This window comes from Solea solea, chromosome 20 (genome assembly GCF_958295425.1).
Source record: "Solea solea chromosome 20, fSolSol10.1, whole genome shotgun sequence".
In the NCBI taxonomy this organism is placed as follows: Eukaryota; Metazoa; Chordata; class Actinopteri; order Pleuronectiformes; family Soleidae; genus Solea; species Solea solea.
Window position 1 is genome coordinate 19,720,066 of NC_081153.1, and position 22,390 is coordinate 19,742,455.

The 22,390-nt window shown below is 40.4% G+C and overlaps 3 protein-coding genes and 1 non-coding gene across 4 annotated transcripts; all 4 read left to right on the forward strand.

Annotated features, from left to right (window-relative positions):
* The first annotated feature begins 1,722 nt into the window (after nt 1-1,722).
* On the forward strand, nt 1,723-4,258 carry limd1b (LIM domains containing 1b). Its single transcript, XM_058620043.1, has 7 exons — nt 1,723-2,056; nt 2,186-2,287; nt 3,031-3,098; nt 3,457-3,519; nt 3,596-3,726; nt 3,866-3,917; nt 4,060-4,258. The coding sequence occupies exons 1-7, from the start codon at nt 2,023-2,025 to the stop codon at nt 4,141-4,143; spliced, it is 534 nt and encodes a 177-aa protein (XP_058476026.1). The 5' UTR covers nt 1,723-2,022; the 3' UTR covers nt 4,144-4,258.
* Nucleotides 4,259-6,391: 2,133 nt separating this feature from the next.
* nrm (nurim) lies at nt 6,392-10,688 on the forward strand. Its single transcript, XM_058620041.1, has 4 exons — nt 6,392-6,579; nt 8,538-8,731; nt 8,817-8,993; nt 9,729-10,688. The coding sequence occupies exons 1-4, from the start codon at nt 6,420-6,422 to the stop codon at nt 10,005-10,007; spliced, it is 810 nt and encodes a 269-aa protein (XP_058476024.1). The 5' UTR covers nt 6,392-6,419; the 3' UTR covers nt 10,008-10,688.
* Nucleotides 6,779-6,851, forward strand: trnak-cuu (transfer RNA lysine (anticodon CUU)). The gene has a single exon. It is a non-coding gene; the product is annotated as a tRNA-Lys (tRNA).
* A 713-nt stretch (nt 10,689-11,401) lies between the features above and the next one.
* On the forward strand, nt 11,402-21,937 carry ppp1r18 (protein phosphatase 1, regulatory subunit 18). The gene is made up of 4 exons (XM_058619955.1): nt 11,402-11,709; nt 12,026-16,079; nt 19,960-20,170; nt 20,995-21,937. The coding sequence occupies exons 2-4, from the start codon at nt 12,096-12,098 to the stop codon at nt 21,036-21,038; spliced, it is 4,239 nt and encodes a 1,412-aa protein (XP_058475938.1). The 5' UTR covers nt 11,402-11,709; nt 12,026-12,095; the 3' UTR covers nt 21,039-21,937.
* Nucleotides 21,938-22,390: the final 453 nt, after the last annotated feature.

Sequence of the window (22,390 nt, forward strand, 5' to 3'; positions counted from 1 at the left end):
AGAATGTCCTGCATTTGTGAATTTGAGAATTGTAATATATTTTGATTTTAAAAGTCTTATATTTTTGACTTGCTTGATGAACAGAAACAGCTAAAAAAAATAAAAAAGGAGTTGCCAATTTCAGAAAATATTGGAATTTGTGTCGGGTTTTATTTATTTATATTTTGGCCCCAGCGTGTTGTTTTATTTTCTAACAGTCTTGTATAAAGTACCTTTAAGGGATAAAAACGTACTTTGGAAGAGGTTGAAGTCACCTTTTACAATATTATGTGAATAAAAGCCTTAAAATATATGACATTACTGTACTTCTGATATAAAATGTACTTCATTTTTGGAAGTAAATGTATTTTTTTTAACACTGAGCGGGCAAAACTAAATAAAAAAACATTTTATTTTCTTCTTCGTTTACTGAAAGAAGTAGAAAACCATGACTCAGCAGAGGAGTAGAACAACTATCAGCCATGTAGAGTTGTGTGCTGAGCTCTTTTCACTCTGTCACAGTAACAGGTGACCCCGACCATCCTCGTTCACACATTCACACCGACTCAGGTGAAACTGTAACAACCTAGAACTGGGTCAGGGGGTGAACGACCAGCGTTGTTAACATAACAACTCTCTGGAGTGAAGAGGCCTCTTGGATGAGACGTGAAAAGACTTTGAACTCTTATCCAAGAGGTTAAAGTCAGCTAAATGGAGCACTTTACTTAAAAAACACATGCTGTTGTATCACAGCAGACATTTAGATAAATGTCTGACTGACATGTGATGCGCACTGATATTGAAAATATGACACTTTCTGTAACATCCTGAGTATAGTCTTATGTTCTGTTTCCTGTTTTATTTTTGAAATGATTGCCATTGCTTCTCGTTTCAGTGTCTGCTTCCTGTAAAGTTTCCCTCCTCTGTGATTACCTGATATGTTTCACCTGTTTATCGTTATCCCTCCACCTGTGCGTTGTTTCCTGTGTCTGCATCCTTGTCTGTATTTAAGGTCAGTTACTTTTTGTTTCCTTTGTTGCCTTTGTGGTTTCTGGAAACCTGTTTTTGTTCCAGACCAGTAAAAGGTGTTTTTTTGTTTATACTGAGACTGTTGTCGAGTCGTGCTTTCGAGTCCATATTATGGTGCAGCTGCGTGGTCAGTGCTCTGGGTTCAACACTAAATTGAACCCCAAGTTGTGAATGTGTGATAGATGAAGTGTCTAAACTGTAAATGGGCTTTATGAGTGTGTTTGTGAATGGGTGCATGGCAAAACTAGTGTGAATCACTGAAATTATCATTAAAACATAGATGAAAACCATTTGTATTAGTATTATATCGTCTTATTTTCATAGTCGATTATATTCTGGATTAATTGAGTGCTTGCTTGGTCTTTTAAATGTTAGAATATGTTGAAATGGAAAATGATTCAGTGATTTCTTTGTTATATGGAGCAAAGAAACTTAAAAAATATTCACATTTAAGAAGCTGAAAAATCAGCAAACTTGTTTTGATTGATGTTATCTTACATATACAGTATATGTATATACCTGTTTTGTGACGCACAGGTGGCACATTTGTATTTTCTTGTGAAAAAATAAATAAATATGGCAACGTTAATCAATAATTAAAAATAGTTTGTCGTCCTTTCTTCCATACTTACATTTACCAGCCACTTTACTATGTGTACCTAATAAAGTGGCTGTCCAATCACAGCAATTTACAATAACATGACACTCTCTTGGACACAGTCATTTACTGTGAGTGAATGTAGAGTCAAATATCTGACGGTGAGATTTGCCGACCATTTTAAAACAAAACAACACATCATTTGAATGCGTCTCCTGCACTACAGTTACACCGTGTGTGGAGTCAGGAGGATCATGTACTGTATGAGGACCAAAAAGCATCAAATGCCATAAACTCAGATAGCAGCTCGCCTTACAGCTGTCTGCGCCGCACATAAAATTAGACCCACAGACAGTTGTATACTGTAGGCTCCAGCAGGACAAGACAGCTGAGGGACATATAGGACAGTGTGGAGGATGGACTCAACTCATAGTGGCAGCCTTTACTTTGGTAATACATGTTTTTTTATTCAACACTACAGATCATCGTTCAACGCGTTTGTGTCTTTAACAGTTAGTTTTTTAGTGAGTGACTGAAGTGGATCAGGGGCTTCTTGTGTCTGTTCATGTGTGGATTCAGGAAGTTGTACGAGATGCAGTAAAGCGGTGTACGGTGCAGGGAGAGGCTGCCGGGCCATGGGACAGTTATTCCACGACGCCTGTTTCATCTGCAGCGTCTGTAGTGAGTTTCTCTTACTGTGGATGTTTTATATTAAAGCCCTGGGGAAAAAATACATACTGTGTCTTTAAATCTTTTGCATAAAGCTTGATTAAGGCTGGTTTAGAGATAATATAAACAGACACTTCAAACCTGGATTAAACTAAATAAAATATTACTATATAGATGAAAATCATTTACTTACATAGGGCTGCAAGTAATGGTTATTTTCATGATAAATCGATTAATCGAGTCATCGTTTAGTCCAGAATAGAAAAGATGATGTTCACAAATGTCTTGTTTTGTCTACAAATCATAAATGATTCAGTTTTAATGATTTCTTTGTTACATGGAGCAAAAAAAACAGAAAATACCTACATTTAAGAAGCTGAAAAATCATCTGAGAAACTTGTTTTAATTCTTAAAATTCTTAAAAATAGGTGACATTTGATTTAGTAATCGATTAATAATTGATTAAGAGTGATTATTTCAGCCCTAGTCTTGTTAGAAGGAACAAATGAACAAACACAGGACAACAATTATAAAAATGTCTTTTTCATTTCAAGGTCTAATTTAGTTAACTATTGTTCTGTTGCAATCACATTTATTGATTGAACCCCATAGATTATAAACATGATTTTGTTTTTGTTTGATCGTCTTGCAGCTGCATTTTCATGCATGAAGTATCTTATGTTGTGAGTAAACAACAAGCATCCTTATTGAAGATACATTCACCTTGTTCTCTGTCCTTTGTGTTTCATGTTTAGGTGAAAAGCTGAGCGGCAAACCCTTTTACTCGCTTTCCGGTGCAATCTATTGTGAGAATGACTTTTTGGTAAACATATGTTGTTTTTAAAACGGCTATAAAGTCAAAGAAATGCATTGGATTTGTTTCCAGTTGAAGATTTGGTAACACTTTAGATTAGGGAGCACATATTCAGCATTAATCAGTTGCTTATTAACATGCAAATTAGTAACATATTGGCAAGGATACTTACTACTAATAAGCAATAATTCTGAGGTTATTGAGGGAAAACTCTTAGTTAATGGTTGTATAATAAGGCCATGCAGAATAAGGCACTTAATAATGACTAATTAAGAGCCAATATGCTACTAATTTGCATGCAAATAAGCAACAAATGAATGGTGAATATGTGTTCCCTAATCTAAAGTGTTATTTTTATTTGCTGCAGTATTCAGGAGTTCATCCAGCCCCAGAAGTGTGTAACAGCTGTGGGTTTTTAATCATGGATATGGTGAGTTTGATTTCCTACAGTAAACATGTTTACTGTATATGTGTCTGTTTGTGAAGAACACATTTTGCTCCGTCAGGTGCTGCAGGCTCGTGGAAAGTCCTACCACCCGCGCTGCTTTCGCTGTGCAGTGTGCAGTCAGAGTCTGGAGGGTCAGCCCTTCACTGTTGACTCAGACGATAAAGTGTACTGTGTCAGCGACTTCCACAGGTGAGTTCACGACTGCCACGATGGGCCAAGCCCTTTGAGTCACAGATTTCATCCAAACACTGCCAGACACATGACGTACAAGTCACACCCAGGATGACGTCACTGTCGTCCACTTTCTTTCATGGTTTCATGGTTTCAGGCTCCAGGCCCCCTGCTGTGCCGCATGCAGAGCACCGATACTGCCAACCGAGGTGAGCTGCAACTCTGTTTACATCATGAGTGCATTCGTTTGTTTGATTTCACATTAAAACACACATCACTACACACTTTCCATGTACTTATTTTGGAATAATGTGTGCAAATAATTTCTCTCCATTTGCTTTTGTTCTCCAGGGATCTACAGAATGTGTTCGAGTGGTGTCATGTAACAGAAATTACCACGTAGAGTGCTACAGTGGTGAGATTAACCTGATTTAAGGAGTTTCACTTTCAGACATACAGTACATGTTCCTGCTGGTCTTTGTAAATGTACAGAACATATTTATATATATGTGATTTATGACTGCAATAAAGTCACTGTGAACACGCTCAAGTAGGTTTTGCACTTATTTCCTTGTAGTCTAGTGGCATAGCAGATATATTGCAAGTTAAGCAATGGTGTCAATGATTGATGTTTTAAACAGGATTTGTCCTCTAAAATTGCATGGCAGTGGATCCATACGACCGGGATTGAAAAACACTGTTTATAAACAACTAAAACTTTCTGTTTTAGGTGTCATCAATAGATTTTTTTATCTTTCAACTCCATGAAAGCAGGTATCCTCAAACTATAAAGGATCACTGGTGTTTGTTAAAGAGTATGGTTTTTGAGTATATGCATGTCCACTGCACTGGTCCTCAATGTAAAGCCCACAAAAGAGTCGTGAAGTGATCGCTCCATAAGACCCAAGAGAACAAGGAGCAGCTGGGTTAGAGTCTGTATCAAGAAGTATTTCAAGTTTTTATTGTAAACTTCAATTTGAGGATGCAAAAAAAGTATCCAAATAAGAGTCAGGTCCGTAGTACGTGTTTTCCTTTAAACCTATTAACGAGAAAACGAAAAAAAACGCCGTTTTTTCGTTTCGTTACTAACCAAATTCAAATAAACGGCCCGATTTTGTTTGTTTTGACTATTTATTTTGCCTTTTTTCCTTCTGAGGGACGAAGTGAAGGACAGGAAGTTATGTGACCCAAAAGTAGAACTTCAAAATAAAAGCCAAGAGGATAGTAGAGAAACAAATAATAGCCAGACAGACAGACAGATAGAGTGATGTTTACCCTCGTTACCAGTAGGTGGCAGTATGATAGTATTTAACTGCTGGAGTGGACGCTTGAGTCAAAAGTTGGATGTCAAAGTTGCAGTAATATTTGTGGTTGCTGTCTTGCAGCAGGTTTTATACTGATGGACAAAACATTTTTCACAAAGACTTTTGTGCAAAAGCCACAGTGATCATTTCTGCTTTGCACACATTCAAAGTGGCATTTGTAGGCACTGTATCCTAAAAGACAGATAGGAAAAGTGATTCAGAGTTTTCAAGAAGCAAACAAAACAATACATTTTTTAAACCCTGTCTGAGAGGCAAAGTGTTACATTACTTCTTAATGAAGAGCTTAGCTAGTAATAAACTGGATTGCATTTGCCGATAAGCCTATCCTAAAATATATGCAGGCTCACTGAAATTAATCTAATCAATTGACACTGTTGACAGAACATTTGTGTTCAATATAAAAATGTTCAATATACGTGTTCAATATAAAAATGTGCTCTTTATCCATTATTACCTTTTTCTCTGGCATTGTGCAAGTAGAACACGTTGTTTTGTGTTGATTGTGTTGTTTTTAAACTCTAGGTTCTCTCTCTTCATCCTTCTTCATCGCCAACGTAAACGTCATCACGTTCCAGACGCAGTCTCTTCTGTGGCTTTTATTTTGAAGTATTTGCTTTTACTTTTGGGTTACCTGACTTCCTGTCCTTCACTTCGTTCCTCAGACAGAAAAAATGGCAAAATAAATAGTCAAAAAAAACAAAATCGGCACGTTCATTTTAATTTGGTTTTCTCATTTCTCGTTTTTTGATTTTGACAACAGAAACGAAAAAACGGCGCTTTTTCGTTTATGGTTGAAAAAGAAAAAAACGAAAAACGATGGTAGAGTCAGAACATATATAACGAGACACACATTTGCCAAAAAACACACAAGAAAACACCAAAAAAGACACAAAATGACATAAACATATGCAAAATGACCACGAAATACTTATAATGATATACAAGAAGACCACAAGATGGCCAGAAATAGTAAGAACAACGCTTAGGTCTTCTTTCAACTCGAAGATTGTGGGTTCGATTCCCGGTCGATGGGTCCTTGGATAAGACACTTGATGTCAGCGTGTGAATGGGTGAATAAGCACTGCACAAATGCGCTGAATGAAAGTTTGGTCATCAAGACTAGAAACTTACCATTATAACAACTAATGGCGACAAAGTGATGCAAAAACAATGATAGGAAGACAAGAAACAACACCCCAAAATACACAATTGCCAAAAACGACGTGCAAAACTATGAAAGCACAATATACATGTTTTCCTCATAGTGCGTTCACCTTCTTTTGCTGCTGTGTGTGCGTGTACTGCCACCTTGTGGCGATAATCGGCACTGTCACTAACATCCCTCCCGGAAGAAACCACCGTGGCAGTTTGCCAAATGACGATCTGATGATTGAAATGGCGTCAGTCACTATACGTGGCTGCGCTCTCGGCGCCGTGTCTTTACTAAACTTTGCGTTTGTCTTCATATCCGGTGCAGACTTCGTTCGGTTCATATCATTTAGAGCCATTTACCATAACATTACCGGGGAGACGAGGCTTTGCCAAGGTGAGTAAGTCTCGGTAAATACTTCTGGTCGAAAAAAAACAATGAGCGAATATGACATGACTTCCAGCGCGTTACTTATAGTTGTAAAGTAAATGCTTTATATCGTGAATTAAGTGGTTAAGTTGGTAATTTGACGAATTCTTCTGTACAACAGACGCCGGGGGCATTTAACTTTGGCCACGCCTCATGTGATTTCACCGCCCGGCTAGCTCAGTCGGTAGAGCATGAGACTCTTAATCTCAGGGTCGTGGGTTCGAGCCCCACGTTGGGCGACAACGTTTTTCCTTTTCCCGTTTTTGATTTAAAACAAAGAATAAATGTTGTTGTCATTGAAAAGAAAGGAGATTTTTTTTAGGAAGAAAATGTGAGCTTAACACCACCTACACTGCTTCTGACTGGTTGGACCTTGTTATTGTTGTTGTATTTTCCTATTTACTTAGAACTAAGATAAGATTATCGTTGAACATTTGCAATGATAAAGCTCAACTGTTTAGTATTAAAATTAAATTAATTTGTCATATTATGTACAGAGAAACCATTGCACACATGTATATTGCAGTGTGGTGTATACAGAATACAAAAAAAGCAGTGCTGGTTATACTGCACATTTATTCCCTGAGTGGAATCACAAACATAGACTAGAATTTAATGTTTTAATGTAATTTAAGATCCCTAACTTTAACTTTAACACAATCAGAGTAAACGTGGTCTTCTGTGGACCAAATGTAGTACAGTGAAAACAGTTAATGATCTGTTTGTATATCATCACGTGTTTAATGCCTGAGTGCTTGTAAATAGTAGGTTGTGTGTTCTTTGCGGCTCTATTGATTGCAGTGTGTTACTGGACCATGAATGACTGACACACTCTGACACTACACTACAGTTTTATGAGCACACTAACCTGATGATTGAATGTAGTAATACCAGTTTTCTGTCTGTGTTTGTACCTGTAATTGCATTTTTTTATTCATGGCCTGGACTGTTTAGGTCGTTCATAGATTATTAATGTTGTTGTTTTTGTTGTTGTTATTTTTTGAAAGGGAGTTTCCTTTTTCTTTGAAGTGTATCTACACATTATCAACTCTGATTTTGCAGCACATGCCTTTGTTTCCTTAAGCACTCACTGATAACATGGCTGCCAGCAGAGACAGGAAGAAAAACTGATTTTAGGTCTTCACAAAATGTTTGGAAACCACTCACTCCTGCACCAAAGTCCAATGAAGATAAAATCAAAGCACTTGGGAACATGTTGTTAATCCACAGCTGCCTCTGTCAGAAACCTCAGATATCTTAAACCCTTTGTTGTTGTGACACAAACTTACCCAACAAGGCTGCAGTCGACCCGCAGCTCCTGTGTCCCTGCTCGCTTAAAAACAAAACACTGATTTTCTCTATGGACTTTGGTGGCAGAGAGTGACTGGTTGACAAACTTCAGTTTCTAGCTGCAACAGAGCGAGGTAAAGCAGCAATCATAGTCTTAAGCTCTTGTAGACTTAAGCAGCTGTAGATTTTATTACATTTTTTTTATTTTACAAGGCAAAACAGGGAGGGAGAAAAGAAAAGATACAAATATCAATGCATTAGAACAGTAACACAGATGTAAACGAAGGCTTTAGAAACTTACAAACAGTGTCAAATTGTAGTAAAACATTTACAAGTGTGATTAAGAATTTCCATTAACTGTTTTTGTGATAAGTGACAGTCGTTTTACTTGGTGATCCTTTTGTTAAGTGGCTAAAACATGAACAAAGAAAGAAAACTCAAGTATCGGTTTGGTCATTTCAACTAATATTTTTATGGTGATGTGGGTCAATTCACACCTTTCTGTTCAGTTTGTATATGATGACCTAAATACATTCTGTGATAGCTGTTTTACAGAGTTGTGCTCTAGTTATTCACATAATTAAACTGTTCACTTTCTGTCTCCTCTTGTTCACATGTGTGTGCCTGCACGTCAGACTCCATACCGTGGAGTGAGGCCCTGCAGGACAGCTCAGTCCTCGGTTCTCTTGTTGTGGACGTGGTTCTGCTGGCTCTGTTCATCACGCAGCACAGTCTGCTCGCCTGGTCTCCTGTCAAACAGGCTCTGCAGTCAGTGCTGGGATCTCTGAACAGGACAGCGTACTGCTTCACCACTGCTCTGGCACTTCAGGTACAGCTACACACTCCTCGCCTTACACGGTGACGCACAGTCATTGCTCGTTGTTCACGTGGTTTGTTCCTTCTCTGTGCGTTAGATCTTGATGCGGTACTGGCAGCCCGTGACTGGCGCCCCCTGTCTGTGGTCAGTGCGTCACGCTCCCTGGAGTGTCTGGTTTCCTCTGCTCTGCTTCACCCTGCACTTTCTCTGCTGGGCCATCATCTGCAGCGTCCTCATGATCTTTGATTACCCAGAGCTGCTGGGCATCAAGCAGGTAACCAGAGCGTCCAGATACCGACAGTATACATTTGTTAGCCACTTTATTAGGTACACCTGTCCAACTGCTTGCTAAGGCAAATCAGTAAATCACATCGCAACTTTTACTTTTACTCCACTACATTTCCTCTAACTATCTTTGTTACTCGTTTCTACCAAATAAAATGGGGAGAAGAAGAGTTGGTATTATGGTCTGTATTTATATAGAGCTTTTCTAGTCTTGATGAGCTGCCATTCACACGCTGCAACATGGGGTCAAGTGTCTTGCTCAAGGACACATATAGACTAACAGAGCCAGGAATTGAACCCACAACATTCCAGTTGAAAGACAACTTACTTCTATATCAGAAAATGACTTTTGATACGGAAGTACAGTAAATGTCATATACTTTAAGACTTTAACTTAAGTTATATTATAAAAAGTGACTACAACATCTACCAAAATCATTTTCTGGGTAACATACTTGTACTTTTAATCAAGTATCCCTTTTTATGTTGCTTGAAATGTCAATTACATGCCGGTATATAACCTAATAATATGAAAAGAGACACTTTAAAATAATGTTTGAGGTTGTAAAACCTCTTCTTTCTTTCATCTATTTGATGACTTGCTGTATGATTCTTTCAATGCCCCGCCCCCAACTCAGCGTACCATTCAGATGCATCACCTCCGTCATGAAGACTCAACCCCGCCTTCCCCCCTCTCTTCCCCTCCTTCCTCTTTTAATCTCAGGTTTATTACCAGTGTCTTGGATTAGGAGACCCTTTGTGCCACAAGTCCACTCAGGCCCAGCGTTTCCTGTCTCACCTCCGTCACCCAGTGTGCCTGGAGCTGGGCGTAGTGCTGTGGTTCTTGCCGGCCTTGTCCCTGGACAGGCTCCTGTTGGCGGGGACCCTGTCCACCTACCTGGCCTTGGCACACTCTCTGGACAAACAGGATTTAGCCTACCTCTGTGTCCAGATTAACAGCAAGGTGCGGCTCCTGGCCGAGCCACACAGCAAAGAGGAGTGAAATAAGTGTCTTCTTACTGCAGAGCCTGTTGTCTTTAAACCCTTTCTAACAGACTTCAGCAGAGACTTGTGTTGAATGAGGTCAAAACAAACGTGCTCTGGTCATTTCTGCTCATTTCAAATGACCACATGTACACTGAATTCTGTGCTACTGGACATTATTTTGTTTACTTCTCTTTTCACGTATTGCTTTATTACTAAAGGAAATCTTATTCCACCATTTAAAACATTAAAAAAAAACTCTAGTACTACTGTCACATTTCTGAGCCAACAGAACAGAATTGTTATATTTTAACCCCATTGTATTGTAATGTTTACTTTTCCACAGCAACACCAGAAGTTTTTATGCTCATACTGAGATTTGAGAGCTTAAATCACAGCTGCAGAGACATTAACTATTACATATCAAACTAAAAAACTTGATGTGCCTTTATTTTTTAGATTTTCAGATATATTTTCAATGACATATTTCTTATTTTAAACAACATTTTACAGTTTATATTTTTTACAGGCTGTCTAAGTCTACACTGTATTTTTTTTTAACTTTGATTTCACATTTAATTGTCCTCAGAGGCAAATGTAATGTGGATAATTCACACTGACAAACATTTTTAACTTTGATATCCTGTGTAAAGACAGTATTTTCTGGACGTGTTGAATAAATGCAATGAGTTTTACATTGTGTGTGTGTGTGTGTGTGTGTGTGTGATTCTTTCTTTGTATGTATGTTTTCCACATCTGTCGTATGTGTTTCATTTTCGCAGACTACTTATTTGCTGTTTTGGTCGCAGCGTTGCAGACACATCTGTTTAAAACAGTTTTCTACCGTGTACATACTAAACTTTTTTAAAGATGTGAACTGGATTAAAATACACCCAATGACCACTTTATTAGGTACAAGTGACCAGTGAGTATAACTGGGTTTAAGGTGGATTAGTTTCACCAAAACTCAAAATAAAACAGTATAATAATGTTCCTGTAGAATAAAATGTCAAGTTTATGTTAGAAGAGTGATGTTATTGATATAAATGATGAGGAAAAAGTATGAAAAACACCAGCTGAAAGTCATAAGACTAATTACTTTGCAAAGTGTGGTATAGTGAATGAATGCTTCGCGCACTGAGATCATTATAATTCACTGGTAATACAGTAGTTATTTTGAGAAATGCATGATAAAGGGACTTAGATTATGTCTGGGTCAGCTTCAGATAAACTCCTGCAGCTCAAACTAGACTGATTCACCTCCCTCCTCCTCCTCCTTCTTCATTTAACCCCTGCTAGATGGAGGGATGAGAGGAAGGAGAGATAGAGGAAGGAGGAGGGTGGTGGTGGTGGTGGTGATGATGGGGGGAGGTTGCGCTCAGGCAGACGGCTGTGTTCTTAAAACGCCTTTTCTTAGGTCGGACAATATGGTGTGTTCCACTAAACACTCCTGACAGAGTTTAATGTAATTATCGGATTAGAGTGTCGCTGCTCCGACGCTGCAAATATTTACTACTACACCGAGGACGGAGGTTGGTTTCAGGCTGTCAGGCGATTTCAAAACGCCCTGTTTCGACACGATCTCTTAAACTGTTAACGTTATTGTGGAACTGCTATTTTTACGCCACACAGTGGAACGCGTTACGCACAGCCAAAGACGCACAAGAGGAGATGACAAGTGTAACTTCAAGGCGGATGAAATAACAACTCTTGGCGGTGTGGTGAGTTCTTTTTTAATGTTTTATTCATTAAAAAAATACGTGTGAAACATGGAAAAAAAGTTGTATTTATTGGTTTTATTTAATCCAAGTTCATTAGACTAAATCAGCGATGGTCAAAGAAGTGGAGTAAAGAATAAGGCACCAAGACATTGTTTGACCAACCTGTGAAGGTGCCTTGATTGACTGACAATAGATCAATTAGTTGATATTACACATACACACTTCTTTTATTTAAAGGTGCAGTGTGTAAGAATTAGTGACATCCAATATTGAGACTGCAGCTAATGATATACTAATGTTATATTATCGTTTGCAGACCAATCCCAGAGGCTTCAAAAAGGACCAGTGCCAGCCATTCCGTCCAGAAACCGTCCACTTTTTCTGTTATGTCTGTCTCCTCTTTGCCGGAATGGAAGCAACTCCTGCTGGAGAGAAAGAGGCGAGAGGAGGAGGAGCGAGAGAGGAGGGGGAAAGAGGAGGAGGAGAAGCTTGCCAGCATGCCTGCCTGGAAGCGCGGGATCATCCAGCGGAGGAAAGCAAAGCAGGACAGTGTGGGTGACAGGGAAAGGGAGAGAGACGTCTGTCTCCTGCAGGTGGAAGTCAGATCCACTCCCTCAGATGGGCTGAGTGACACAGACAGCTCTGTGACAGCTAATTTGGGAAGTGACATGTCACTCAGTCCAGATCCTGGTCAGTGGCTGGATGAAGACCCCAGATCAGTGAGTCAGGTGTCTGTGGAAACAATAGTTCCACTCCATGAAAACCCATTTATTCTCACGCAGAGTGCATGGAGGAAGGGCAGGGATGCAGATGTGGGCAATGAATCTGACTTAAAGGAAAAGGAGAAAGAAAAAACAAGCCCCAGGGGGCAAGCTGGAGAGTCGGGGAGGGGACGAGATATAGAGCTGAAGATGGAGAGGTTCAGAGATTTAAGTGAGGGACGAGAAAAGGAGAGAAGCTGGGACAGGAGTCAGGGAAGAGAAAGAGATAACGGCAGGGAGAGATGGGAAAATGATAAAAGCCAATGCAAAGAGTCAGTTAAAGATGCAATGAGGGACAAGGAATTCCTTAAGGGCAGAAAAGACGACGGGGAGGAAGAAACTGACTCGCCATCTGGTTCTGGTTCATATTCTCCTCTCTTACCTTCTTTGCGAACCATTCGAGCCGACAACATCATCATTATCGAACAGGACAGGAAAGGTGACGAGGAGAGATGGGGGAGATGGAGAGAGGTGGAGGGGGAGAGGCCAGAGGAGGAGCACCAGGGGAAGAGAGGGATGAAGATGGATCTGAGGGAGATCCTGGCTGGAAAAGGGAGTGTCACTGAGATCCGTGCATCTGAGGTTCTGATTATAAAACCTTCTGCAAGCCCTGAAGAGAGGACTACGGGAGGGAAAGGGAGAGAGGATGGAGAGATGAAGTGCAGCATGCATGTAAGGAAGGAGAGTAATGGCAGGGAGCTCAGAGCAGACATGTCAGGGATGAGAGAAAAAGAGAAAGAGCCAGTAAAGGGGAAAGAAAGACCGTGGGGCCAGGCAACAGTTATTAAAGAAAACAGGAAGGACAACCTGGAGGATAATATGTTTGTTGAGAAGGGAGGGAGGGTTAGCCAGCTGCTGAGTAAATTTGGAGAGCATCCTAAGCCGCCACTTAGATCCAAAAGCTCTGATAACTTCTTACGACCAGGTAGGAGAAAAAACTCAGGAGATGAAGATGACCAACAGTCTGAGGAGAGGAACGTAGAAGGGAGGAATGTGCTCCCGAAGCGCTCGTTTAGCTTCTCTGATCGTGTCATCTCTGCAAAAGAGAATGGTTTAGATGATGAAAGATGCTACAAGAGGAAAACACAGGAGAGGGAGCACTCAGACAAGAACGTGGCACCATGTGTGGATGTAGCAGATTTACAGAAGGAAACAGCAGCAAAGATCAAAGTGCCGTGTACACGACTTTTAGATAAAGACAGGTTTGGAAAATGTAGGGATGGATATGTAAAAAACGATGAAAAAGTGTCCTTACAGAGGAGACATGAGGCAGAACCACGTATCTCTATCCAAAACAGGAGTGAAGTGAAGAAAGTCGAGCCTATCGATACGAGGGCTCCAAAAACGTCAGGTGACGGAGGCGGAGACGAGGGGTTCATGGTTGCATCCGTCAAAAACACAGAGGGAATCTCATTTGCTAGAAGAGTTCCAATCAGGAAAGACGGGAAATCGAGAGCTGAAATAGAAGCAAAGCTGGTGTCTGGTGAGAAGAGTTTGGTAAGAGAGGTGAGTGTAGAGAAAGAGGCAGAAGTTGGCAACACAAGGGTGTCTGATTTGGTGAGACGAGATGAATTTGAAAGCACAATCCCTCCTGAAACTCTGCAGAATTATCTCACAGCTGCATCAACAGACATAGTGAGTCCATGCCTCACTGATGAGAGCCACTACAGACCCGAACCATCTTTCACAGACTGCTCTCGTCTACTGTGTACAGTCACTGACAGAGCCGGAGACCCCCAACCCAGACCTGAGTGGAGTGGTCCCCACCTAACACACTCTGTGTTGTCCTGGCACGCAGATGAACTCATTGGTAAAATAGAAAAAATAGGAGACACAACTGTTTATAGCAATAAGGGAGGAGAAGGGGCTTACAGGCCTGCTCACGAACTGAAAAAAGAGATTACTTATGAAGGCCAACTTTACATAGATGATGCATCAGAGAGCCTCATTCAGGATTTAACGCCCAGATCTCCAAAAAGGATCCCACCTCCAGTTCCCCTGGAGATTCAAATCCCCATGACTGTGTTTTATGTTGCAGAAGACATGGTGGAGAGAAAAAAGACTCTAGGTCAAAACAACGAGGGGCAAGACTGGGAGGGAGGACAAGGGGTCGAGAGGAGGGATAGCTGGAGGATTGGGAAGCCCTTGAGCCGGATCGAGTCCCTTCGGGAGAAAATTAGACAAAGGGCGTTGGAGAAGCTGAGACAAAAAGAGAAACTGGACGGAGAGGGGAGCGTGGCTGCGGAGATCAGCGATTGTCAGACAGCTGGGGAAAGCGACGATGAGAGGGGAGCTGAAATAGAGGAAGAATGGGAAGCTGCGGCTCATGTACGGAAGGAGCTGTCTGAAGCAGATACGGTACAGGAAGACACAGCAGCGCAGGCGTCCATGGCTGCCTTTGACGTCACGCAGGAAGTGTTGAAAATGTGCCCTCAGCTTCCTGTTTCTGTCCCACACTCACAAGCTGTCAGAGGAGAGGAAGTAACAAGTGGCTACGCCACTGCTGCTACTGCTGCTGCTGCTGCTGCTGCTGCTGAAGTGATCTCTGATAGCTCTCAGACATCCGAGGATGACGATGAACCCCTGAAACATGAAGAGGAACAGCTGAGGTACCACAGGAGTCAACACGACAGTGGAGAAGAGAGGGAGACCGAAGAGCACGAGCTGTCAGAGGAGGAGGACGGAGAGGAATATATATCAGCTCTCAACCCGACACAACCTGAATCACTTTCACCCCCTCATCCCAACTCCCTCGCAGCTATGAGCCGGATCTACAATCTGGAAACTGTTGGCTCAAGAACAGGCTTGTGTCTGAGGGAGAGGTCTGTGGACATCTCACCAGTGCACCTTGTTAAAGTGACGCCTCATATATCAAATGCTCAGAAGGGAGAGAACAAAACCTTGTCAGGTGAAGACATTTGTGGAGTTCAGAAGATACAACGACAGATAGAGCAGTTTCAGCTGAAAGAGCAGGAGGCTCTGAAGTCTTATACGTCATCGAATTTTCCCCTAAGGGACAGAAAAACAAGGCAGGAAAGTCCCAAAGACTTGTTAAAGTACAAGATAAAGGACGATGTCAAGACACAGGAGAAGGATCAGTCAGAACCAAAGGACAAAGTGTTGCCTCAGCGTGTTTGGTCTCCAACATCCCAGGTCAAGCAAACTATCACCATCAACCCCTCATTTCTCAGGAGCCAGTCCCCAGACAATTCTCTGAAATCCTTGGATTGTGCCCCAACACCAGCCTCCTCCCCGAGCTCCCTATCTCCCACCCAGTCTCCCAGTGACTCTCCATCACCCACCCCCTCACCCACACTTTTCTCTGTGAGGAGTGCGTCTGGGGGCCAGGTGAAGAGAGGTGCCACCATCACAATCAGTCCAAAAAGACATGGTGCTGCAGGAGGAGGTGGAGGAACAGGGTCCACAACAGGGTATACATCGACAGGGCCGACTCCCGCTGCAACTCCATCACAGCAGCCCCAGATGAGCCCCGCTGTGGCTGAACCAGTGAAGAAGAAGTACCCCACGGTGGAGGAGATCCAGGTGATTGGTGGATATCAAGTTCTGGAGAAGTCTAGTCTGGTGAAAAACAGAGCGATGCCAAAAAGGGTGAGTGAAAACTTTTGAGATATTTTCATACAGATGGTTTCTCCCCACCTTTCTAAAGTTCTTCTGATGTGGGCCAGTCACCTGACTGATGGTCTAATGGTGCTCACCGAGCACATCTTCAATCCCAAAATGATCGTTTCATACTTTTATCCCCCAACAAAGTTTGAACTATAACATGCATAGACAGTGAAACTGATATATGATATAGTAATTGTTCATTTTTTTTAAGGTATGGAAGCTTGTTTTCAGATCTTTCCACTCCTTAGTTTAGGCACTAAGAGACAGTTAATGGTTTTTTACAGGCCTCACTGCAGACAGAGCGGTTGACTTGGAAACCACAAGCTCCTTCCTTTGTCTTCTCATCATCTTGCATTTTGAGTCTACCTAACATCACATGGGGTAGTGGTGTCAACTAAAACTACAAATTAATCTCAGTTAATTGTGAGGAATTGGTGTTATCTCTTTTTTTGAACTTTGAATTCTTTTTTCTAATTGAGAAAGAGAAAATCAATCCATTATTGCAGCCTGTGATTCACACAGGATGTGTGATAGACACAGGACGCTAAGACAAGATAGTAAACCTGTGTTTTTAATACTTTAGACGTGATAAACTGCTTTGTCATTTCACCTCAGTCTACATCAGAGTGGATTGTAGACTTCTTCCTCGTTCCCTCACACCATTTCTGCCTTTTTCTGTTGAGTCAGCCTTCCATGCCTCGCAGAAAAATCTCTCTTTGTATCTTCTTGGCTGTTTATGGCGAGTTTCGTTTGTTAGTCTGCAGTCTTGGTACTTGACACTTTCTGACCACGCTGACCTTGCACTGTATCACTGAGCACGTCTGACAGCAGGCCGCCAACTGTCAGTTGGACGTGGGTGTCGTGGAATGAGAGCGTTGACACGCCGGCATGAAAACAAGAGTGGAGGTGTGGGGGGCGTGGGGGGGGGGGGGGGGGGGGGGCAGAGATAAAAGACGCTTTTGACAGTAATAATGCAAGGATTTAAGGTGATTAAAGGACTGTTATTAGACCTAACAACACACCTAGTTACACTGCATGTTTTTGCTCACTTCCTCTTAAAAACGTCTGCACTTCCTCCAAACAAGAGGCCGAGATCAACAAAAGGAAGTGACGCTGTCACCCTTTTCAGATCACACTGAACTGTTATACTGTATTTCAGGGGAAACTCTTTCAAAAGACTTAACTACAGCAGTCCACTCAAGAGTGAAAGAGAAACTAGCTGTGTAAATGAAGTCCATCGGGTCTCATTATACCAATTCAGTATCTCGCAATTGTATAACCATAATTTATGTCAATAAAACTTTACCATCGCTCCTCTGTGTACTTTTTACAGACACAAATGGGTAATTGACTCTGTCTTTCTTCATCTGTAAGCACAGCTGTCTTTAGTTGCGGTGAGTGAACGCTTGTTGATTCTCTGACCACCTGTCACTCTCACATTGATGTCCTTCAGAGGGTTGAACGTCAGGCCTGTGTTCCTCCCCCATTGAACTGTGCCATCATGGGGGCAGCCTTCTACCTTATACTCAATTGCGCTCTCATGTTCCTCTATATATGTTCATTCCCTGATCATCATCATCTCCTCCAATAGTTATGTCAGACAGTTTTATAACATTTATAAATGCACCTCTTAAAGGCTTTGATCAAAACTTTCAATCTTTAAAACCCGGATAGAAATTTTAATGTACACCTCTCATCAAGCACTAGTGAACATACAAAAAATAGCATTTGTATGAACTCAAAACTTCCCTCTTTCTGTTGCTTATTCCTCTTCTATTTCAGAGTTTGTCTCTCACTGTATGTGCCTCTGCTTTCCTGCTGGGTTAATCAGGTTCAGGGAGGGAGGATTAGCCTCCTGTGCCTTAGCATAATGTGCCCAGCCTCTCTAATGCAGAGCTATTACCTGCAATGCTCTGCAGACAGCCGCATGTAACTTGTGTAGCATGTGCAGACTCGTGTCCGTCTTTTCAGATTGTGTCTCTCTCTGCACATCCAGGTGTGTTTACTACTGTGCAAGTCTTGGTGTCAGTGGAGTGGAGTTGCTGTTATGATGAGACACACAGTGGATGTTCTGCTGTTTACTGTAACATTTAGGTCTTATGTTTGCACCATGCTGACCTTTGAGTAAATTAACTCCACACAAACATTTATCTATCCAGGCATAGAGGAAACGACAGAAACTAAACTTTCTCGTTCTGTTCCTGCTACTGAGTGTGTATCACTGAGTGTGCACAAATATTCCTCTAAATAATTAGTTTGTGAAAGAAATTGTTTCTCTCCTGTCTTGAAAATACGGCTTGACGACGCACCAAAGCCATAATTAGCATCATAGGCGGAGTTTGGGGTGTGGCAAAATGGGGTAAAATGTATAACTACATTAAGTCCAAAAATAGGTGCAATAAAATAATTTCATGTTGATGTATAATGAATATTTTAAGTGATGCCTAAGATAAAATTAGTGCAAGAAATAAATCTCAATTCTATCATATTTTGTTTCTTAATAAATTGCAATAACTGCATTATCTGCGATTAAATAATGGTTGTTGGTCATGTTTTAGTGATTTTTCATGCAAGCTTGGCTTCTATGTAATTTGAACCCAGCTTATGTGTAATAAAAGTGGTCAGAAACTGATTAAGCCTTTGAGATTCATTGTTTGACTTTATCGACATAACTCAACCTTAACAGCGCTGACAATATAAAAACCCTCAGTGCACTTGATCCGTAATTTACCTTTCACCTGTGAGTAGCTGCACCTGCTCCTACACCACTGACTTTGGTTTGCTAGCGAGCTGAAATATTGTTGTCCTCAGAACTATGTCTTTCCTCGATGTAAAAACTCTTTATTTATAATTCCTAAAGATGAGGAAATGAAGTAGAGAAGAAGAACAAAAAGAAGAGCAGACTCCTGCTGTGAGGCTGCAGTATCACTGATATAGAAAGAGGGAGACTGAGTTTATCATACAGTATGTCGTTAGACCAAAATGCTGGAAATGACACTTCTCTACATGTTTGTTAACCAAGTGGTTTGATACAGAAGCATTTACGTTAATATTCTGTACAAACACTGACTTACAGCTTTGGTCCCCACTAAAGCGTATATGTCTGTGTGAATGTAGTACATATTCCTATTCATTGGACACAGCATTTATGTTTATATTCTGTACAAACATTGACAAACACTGACAAACAGTGACGTTCACCTGCTCTGGTCTGCACCAATGTGTTTATGTTTATGTTTATATGTGTGTATTTGACACACCCCAATCCTTGACTTTGACATTTTATGGCTTTATACCTGGTGCATAAGGTGTTCAGTCAGTAAACACTCTCACAGAGAGGGTATTTCTGCTGTGTTAAGCCTCATGCTGTCAGTTAACATTACACTGACAGCATAAACACTCTTTAGTTCCTCCAGCCTGTGTTTACATTTGACCGTGTAAGCACTTATCTGTTGTTAATGAACTGCGGAAAAGTGACCATTTTACTACATGGTTTACTTTGCTATTTGCATGCAGTGTTTTGATTTCTGAAATAATTTAATTTACAAATAATATAATTTAATGTACAAACTGATTGAAACAGGTTACAAGATGTAGCCACACTTTCCTTTTGTTTTCATAATACATTTAAATAAAGTTGGAATTATGACTACTATCTAGAAATAGCATATGGTGATGTTGTTAATGCATGTTTACTGTGGTACAGTGTCCTCTGCTGAGCCTGTGGAGCTAAAGGTCAAGTAAACCTTGGCTGAGGGTGAAGAGTGGCTCATCCACCATCAGAGTATGAGGAACAGAGGAGTTCTATATGATTTTAAAATAACCAGAAGATTCAGTACATCGACCTCTCTTATGTTTGCAGGTGAAGGTGTGTTTTGACGTGGACCAGCTGGAGCAGGTGTATGAGTACCCGTCAGAGACCTCCATGCTGGTGGCTGGGTTGCACGCTCAGGATCTTGGGAGGCAGCAGGGAGAGGGGGCACAGGTGGAGGACGCTGGCGTGGACGGAGGAGTGATCACGTCTATGAGCACAAGGATTGTTGGGACTGCAATGGGACGTGGTCTAAGAGTGGGTCAGTGTCACCCACTGCTGAAAAAACATAAAGTGTAATGAGTTTTAATGTTTTTTTTTTTAAACAGTCTTAGCGTTCTCTGTGCTCTCCTGTCACAATTTCAGTAGGTTTTGACTTTTCCTTTAAAGGACAAGGATGGTAAAATTAAAATTTTCCCCCTGAAAATTCCAATAATAACCTGAAACCAACACACACACACTGACTGTGCATCCATAAGCTTGTAGCTAATTTCTTTGTGCCATACAACTCCAGTGTTGTCCAAAAAACTATTACAACACATAAACGAGACACTTATGTTTGTTAATTGAGAAAGGCCTGAGCAAAGTGTTATTTAAGGTCAATTCCTCATATGCTACCAACAAACATGTATCAACCAAAGTCACTGGACCGTATCAACTCCTGTCTTAACTATACACACAATTGAACACAGTGGAGAAAAATGCTAATGTGGCTAATGGACAGGTGGCAAGCCGTAATTGTAACAGGACAGTAAATACACAGACACTCAATGACACTCCCCTTAATGTTACACACTGGACCTTTAACGTACTTTGTGTAATTGGGGCAGTGAAAAAAAAAACTGGAATAACACCAACCTTGTCCTTTAAATAAATGAACTGACCAATTTAACTTTTTTTAATGGTAGCAGGTTAGCAATATGGGCAAGCTCAGCATAGGGAAGAAAGATTGTAAGATGCCCTTGATTGATTAAAACCATAAATGGATGGGATTAAGTCAGCTCCAAAGTTGATACAAATAATAAATAAAGAAATTGAGAACCCTATATTCACCGTATTTACCTTCCACATATCTCTGTCTTCCAGATGAGTCTTGCCCTCGGTCATCTTCACCAAATTTGCCCTTGTGATGAGATCACCAACATTATGTTGAGCAATAATCTTTTCTATGTTTCATGTTAATACCTGAGTGTTGTGTCACTGTGTTTTGTTTTGTGTAGGCATGGCGTCAGAATGACTGCGTGTGTAAGAAATGTACAGTTCAGTTTGTTTTATGCAGTTGTAAGAGAGTCATTTGTGTTAACTGTGCTACGAATGGTACATATTGTAAAAGTTTTACAAGACCCTCAGGTTGTTTATACAATATGAAGAAACTGATAAGATTTATATATTTTAGCTACTGTATTTGATAGTGTCTTCTATACGATTTTCTAAAATTAAATCAGCACTGCCTCAACACAGAAGAGTATTTTATCATCTGTGTTCATGTGCCTGCTGGATTTGCCCACACAGATGATATGAAAGGTATTTGGTTTTTCTCGGTTGACGCCTTTCAGAAAAAAAGGTGGGTGCTGGAATGAGCTTTTGGTGTACTTTGCATGGTTTTTATCTTATTAGAGGTTTATTTGAGCCTTGCTGTTCAAACAAAAAACCCTGGTAATAGTACAGTTACTATGTACAGTTTAAATATATATATGTGTATATATATACATGTATATACAGTTTACTGTATATACGGTACTGTAAATACGGAAGTGAAGAAAGTTGACTAGAAGTCTCTGTGACTATTTGACCTACACTTAAATTAACTATGGTATTACCTTCAGCATATTACAGCTGCTATCTGACTTTTAGCTCTATATAAGTGTTATATTGCAAACTGTTAAAGACATACTGTTTATAAATGAATATTTTAATTGGGAAAAACAGATATGTATTATATAAATGATGTGCATATTCTGTGCATATACATGTTTTCCTATGATGTTAAAGAAGCTGGCTTCAGGAGAAAAATAAACCTAATAAATAATTGTGACAAAAGGTGTGTTCCTTTTTATTTGTTGGTATCTTACCGAACAGTTATTCACTATAATGTTCAATAACATCATAAACAGAGATCGAGATACACAACAAAGAACCCCAACCTTGTTAAAAAAGTAACTAAGTAACTTTTACTCTGAGTACATTTTAAACAAGCTACTTCTTTTTACTTTAAATTGAGTACATTTTAGACCTGTACTTTTACTTGTACTTAAGTACAATTTTATCAAAATAGTGGTACTTTTAGTCGAGTAGAATATTTCAGTACCCTTTCCATCTGTGGTGATTTTAATACTTAAATTAACTAACAATAACATCATACAAAATCCCTGACATGGCGTTAAAAATAAACCATAATCTTTCAGATCCAGACAATGTTGTTTATATACAGTACATCTGATTGCATCGTCATGAGGCGCAACAGCGACACTCTGCGAACGTA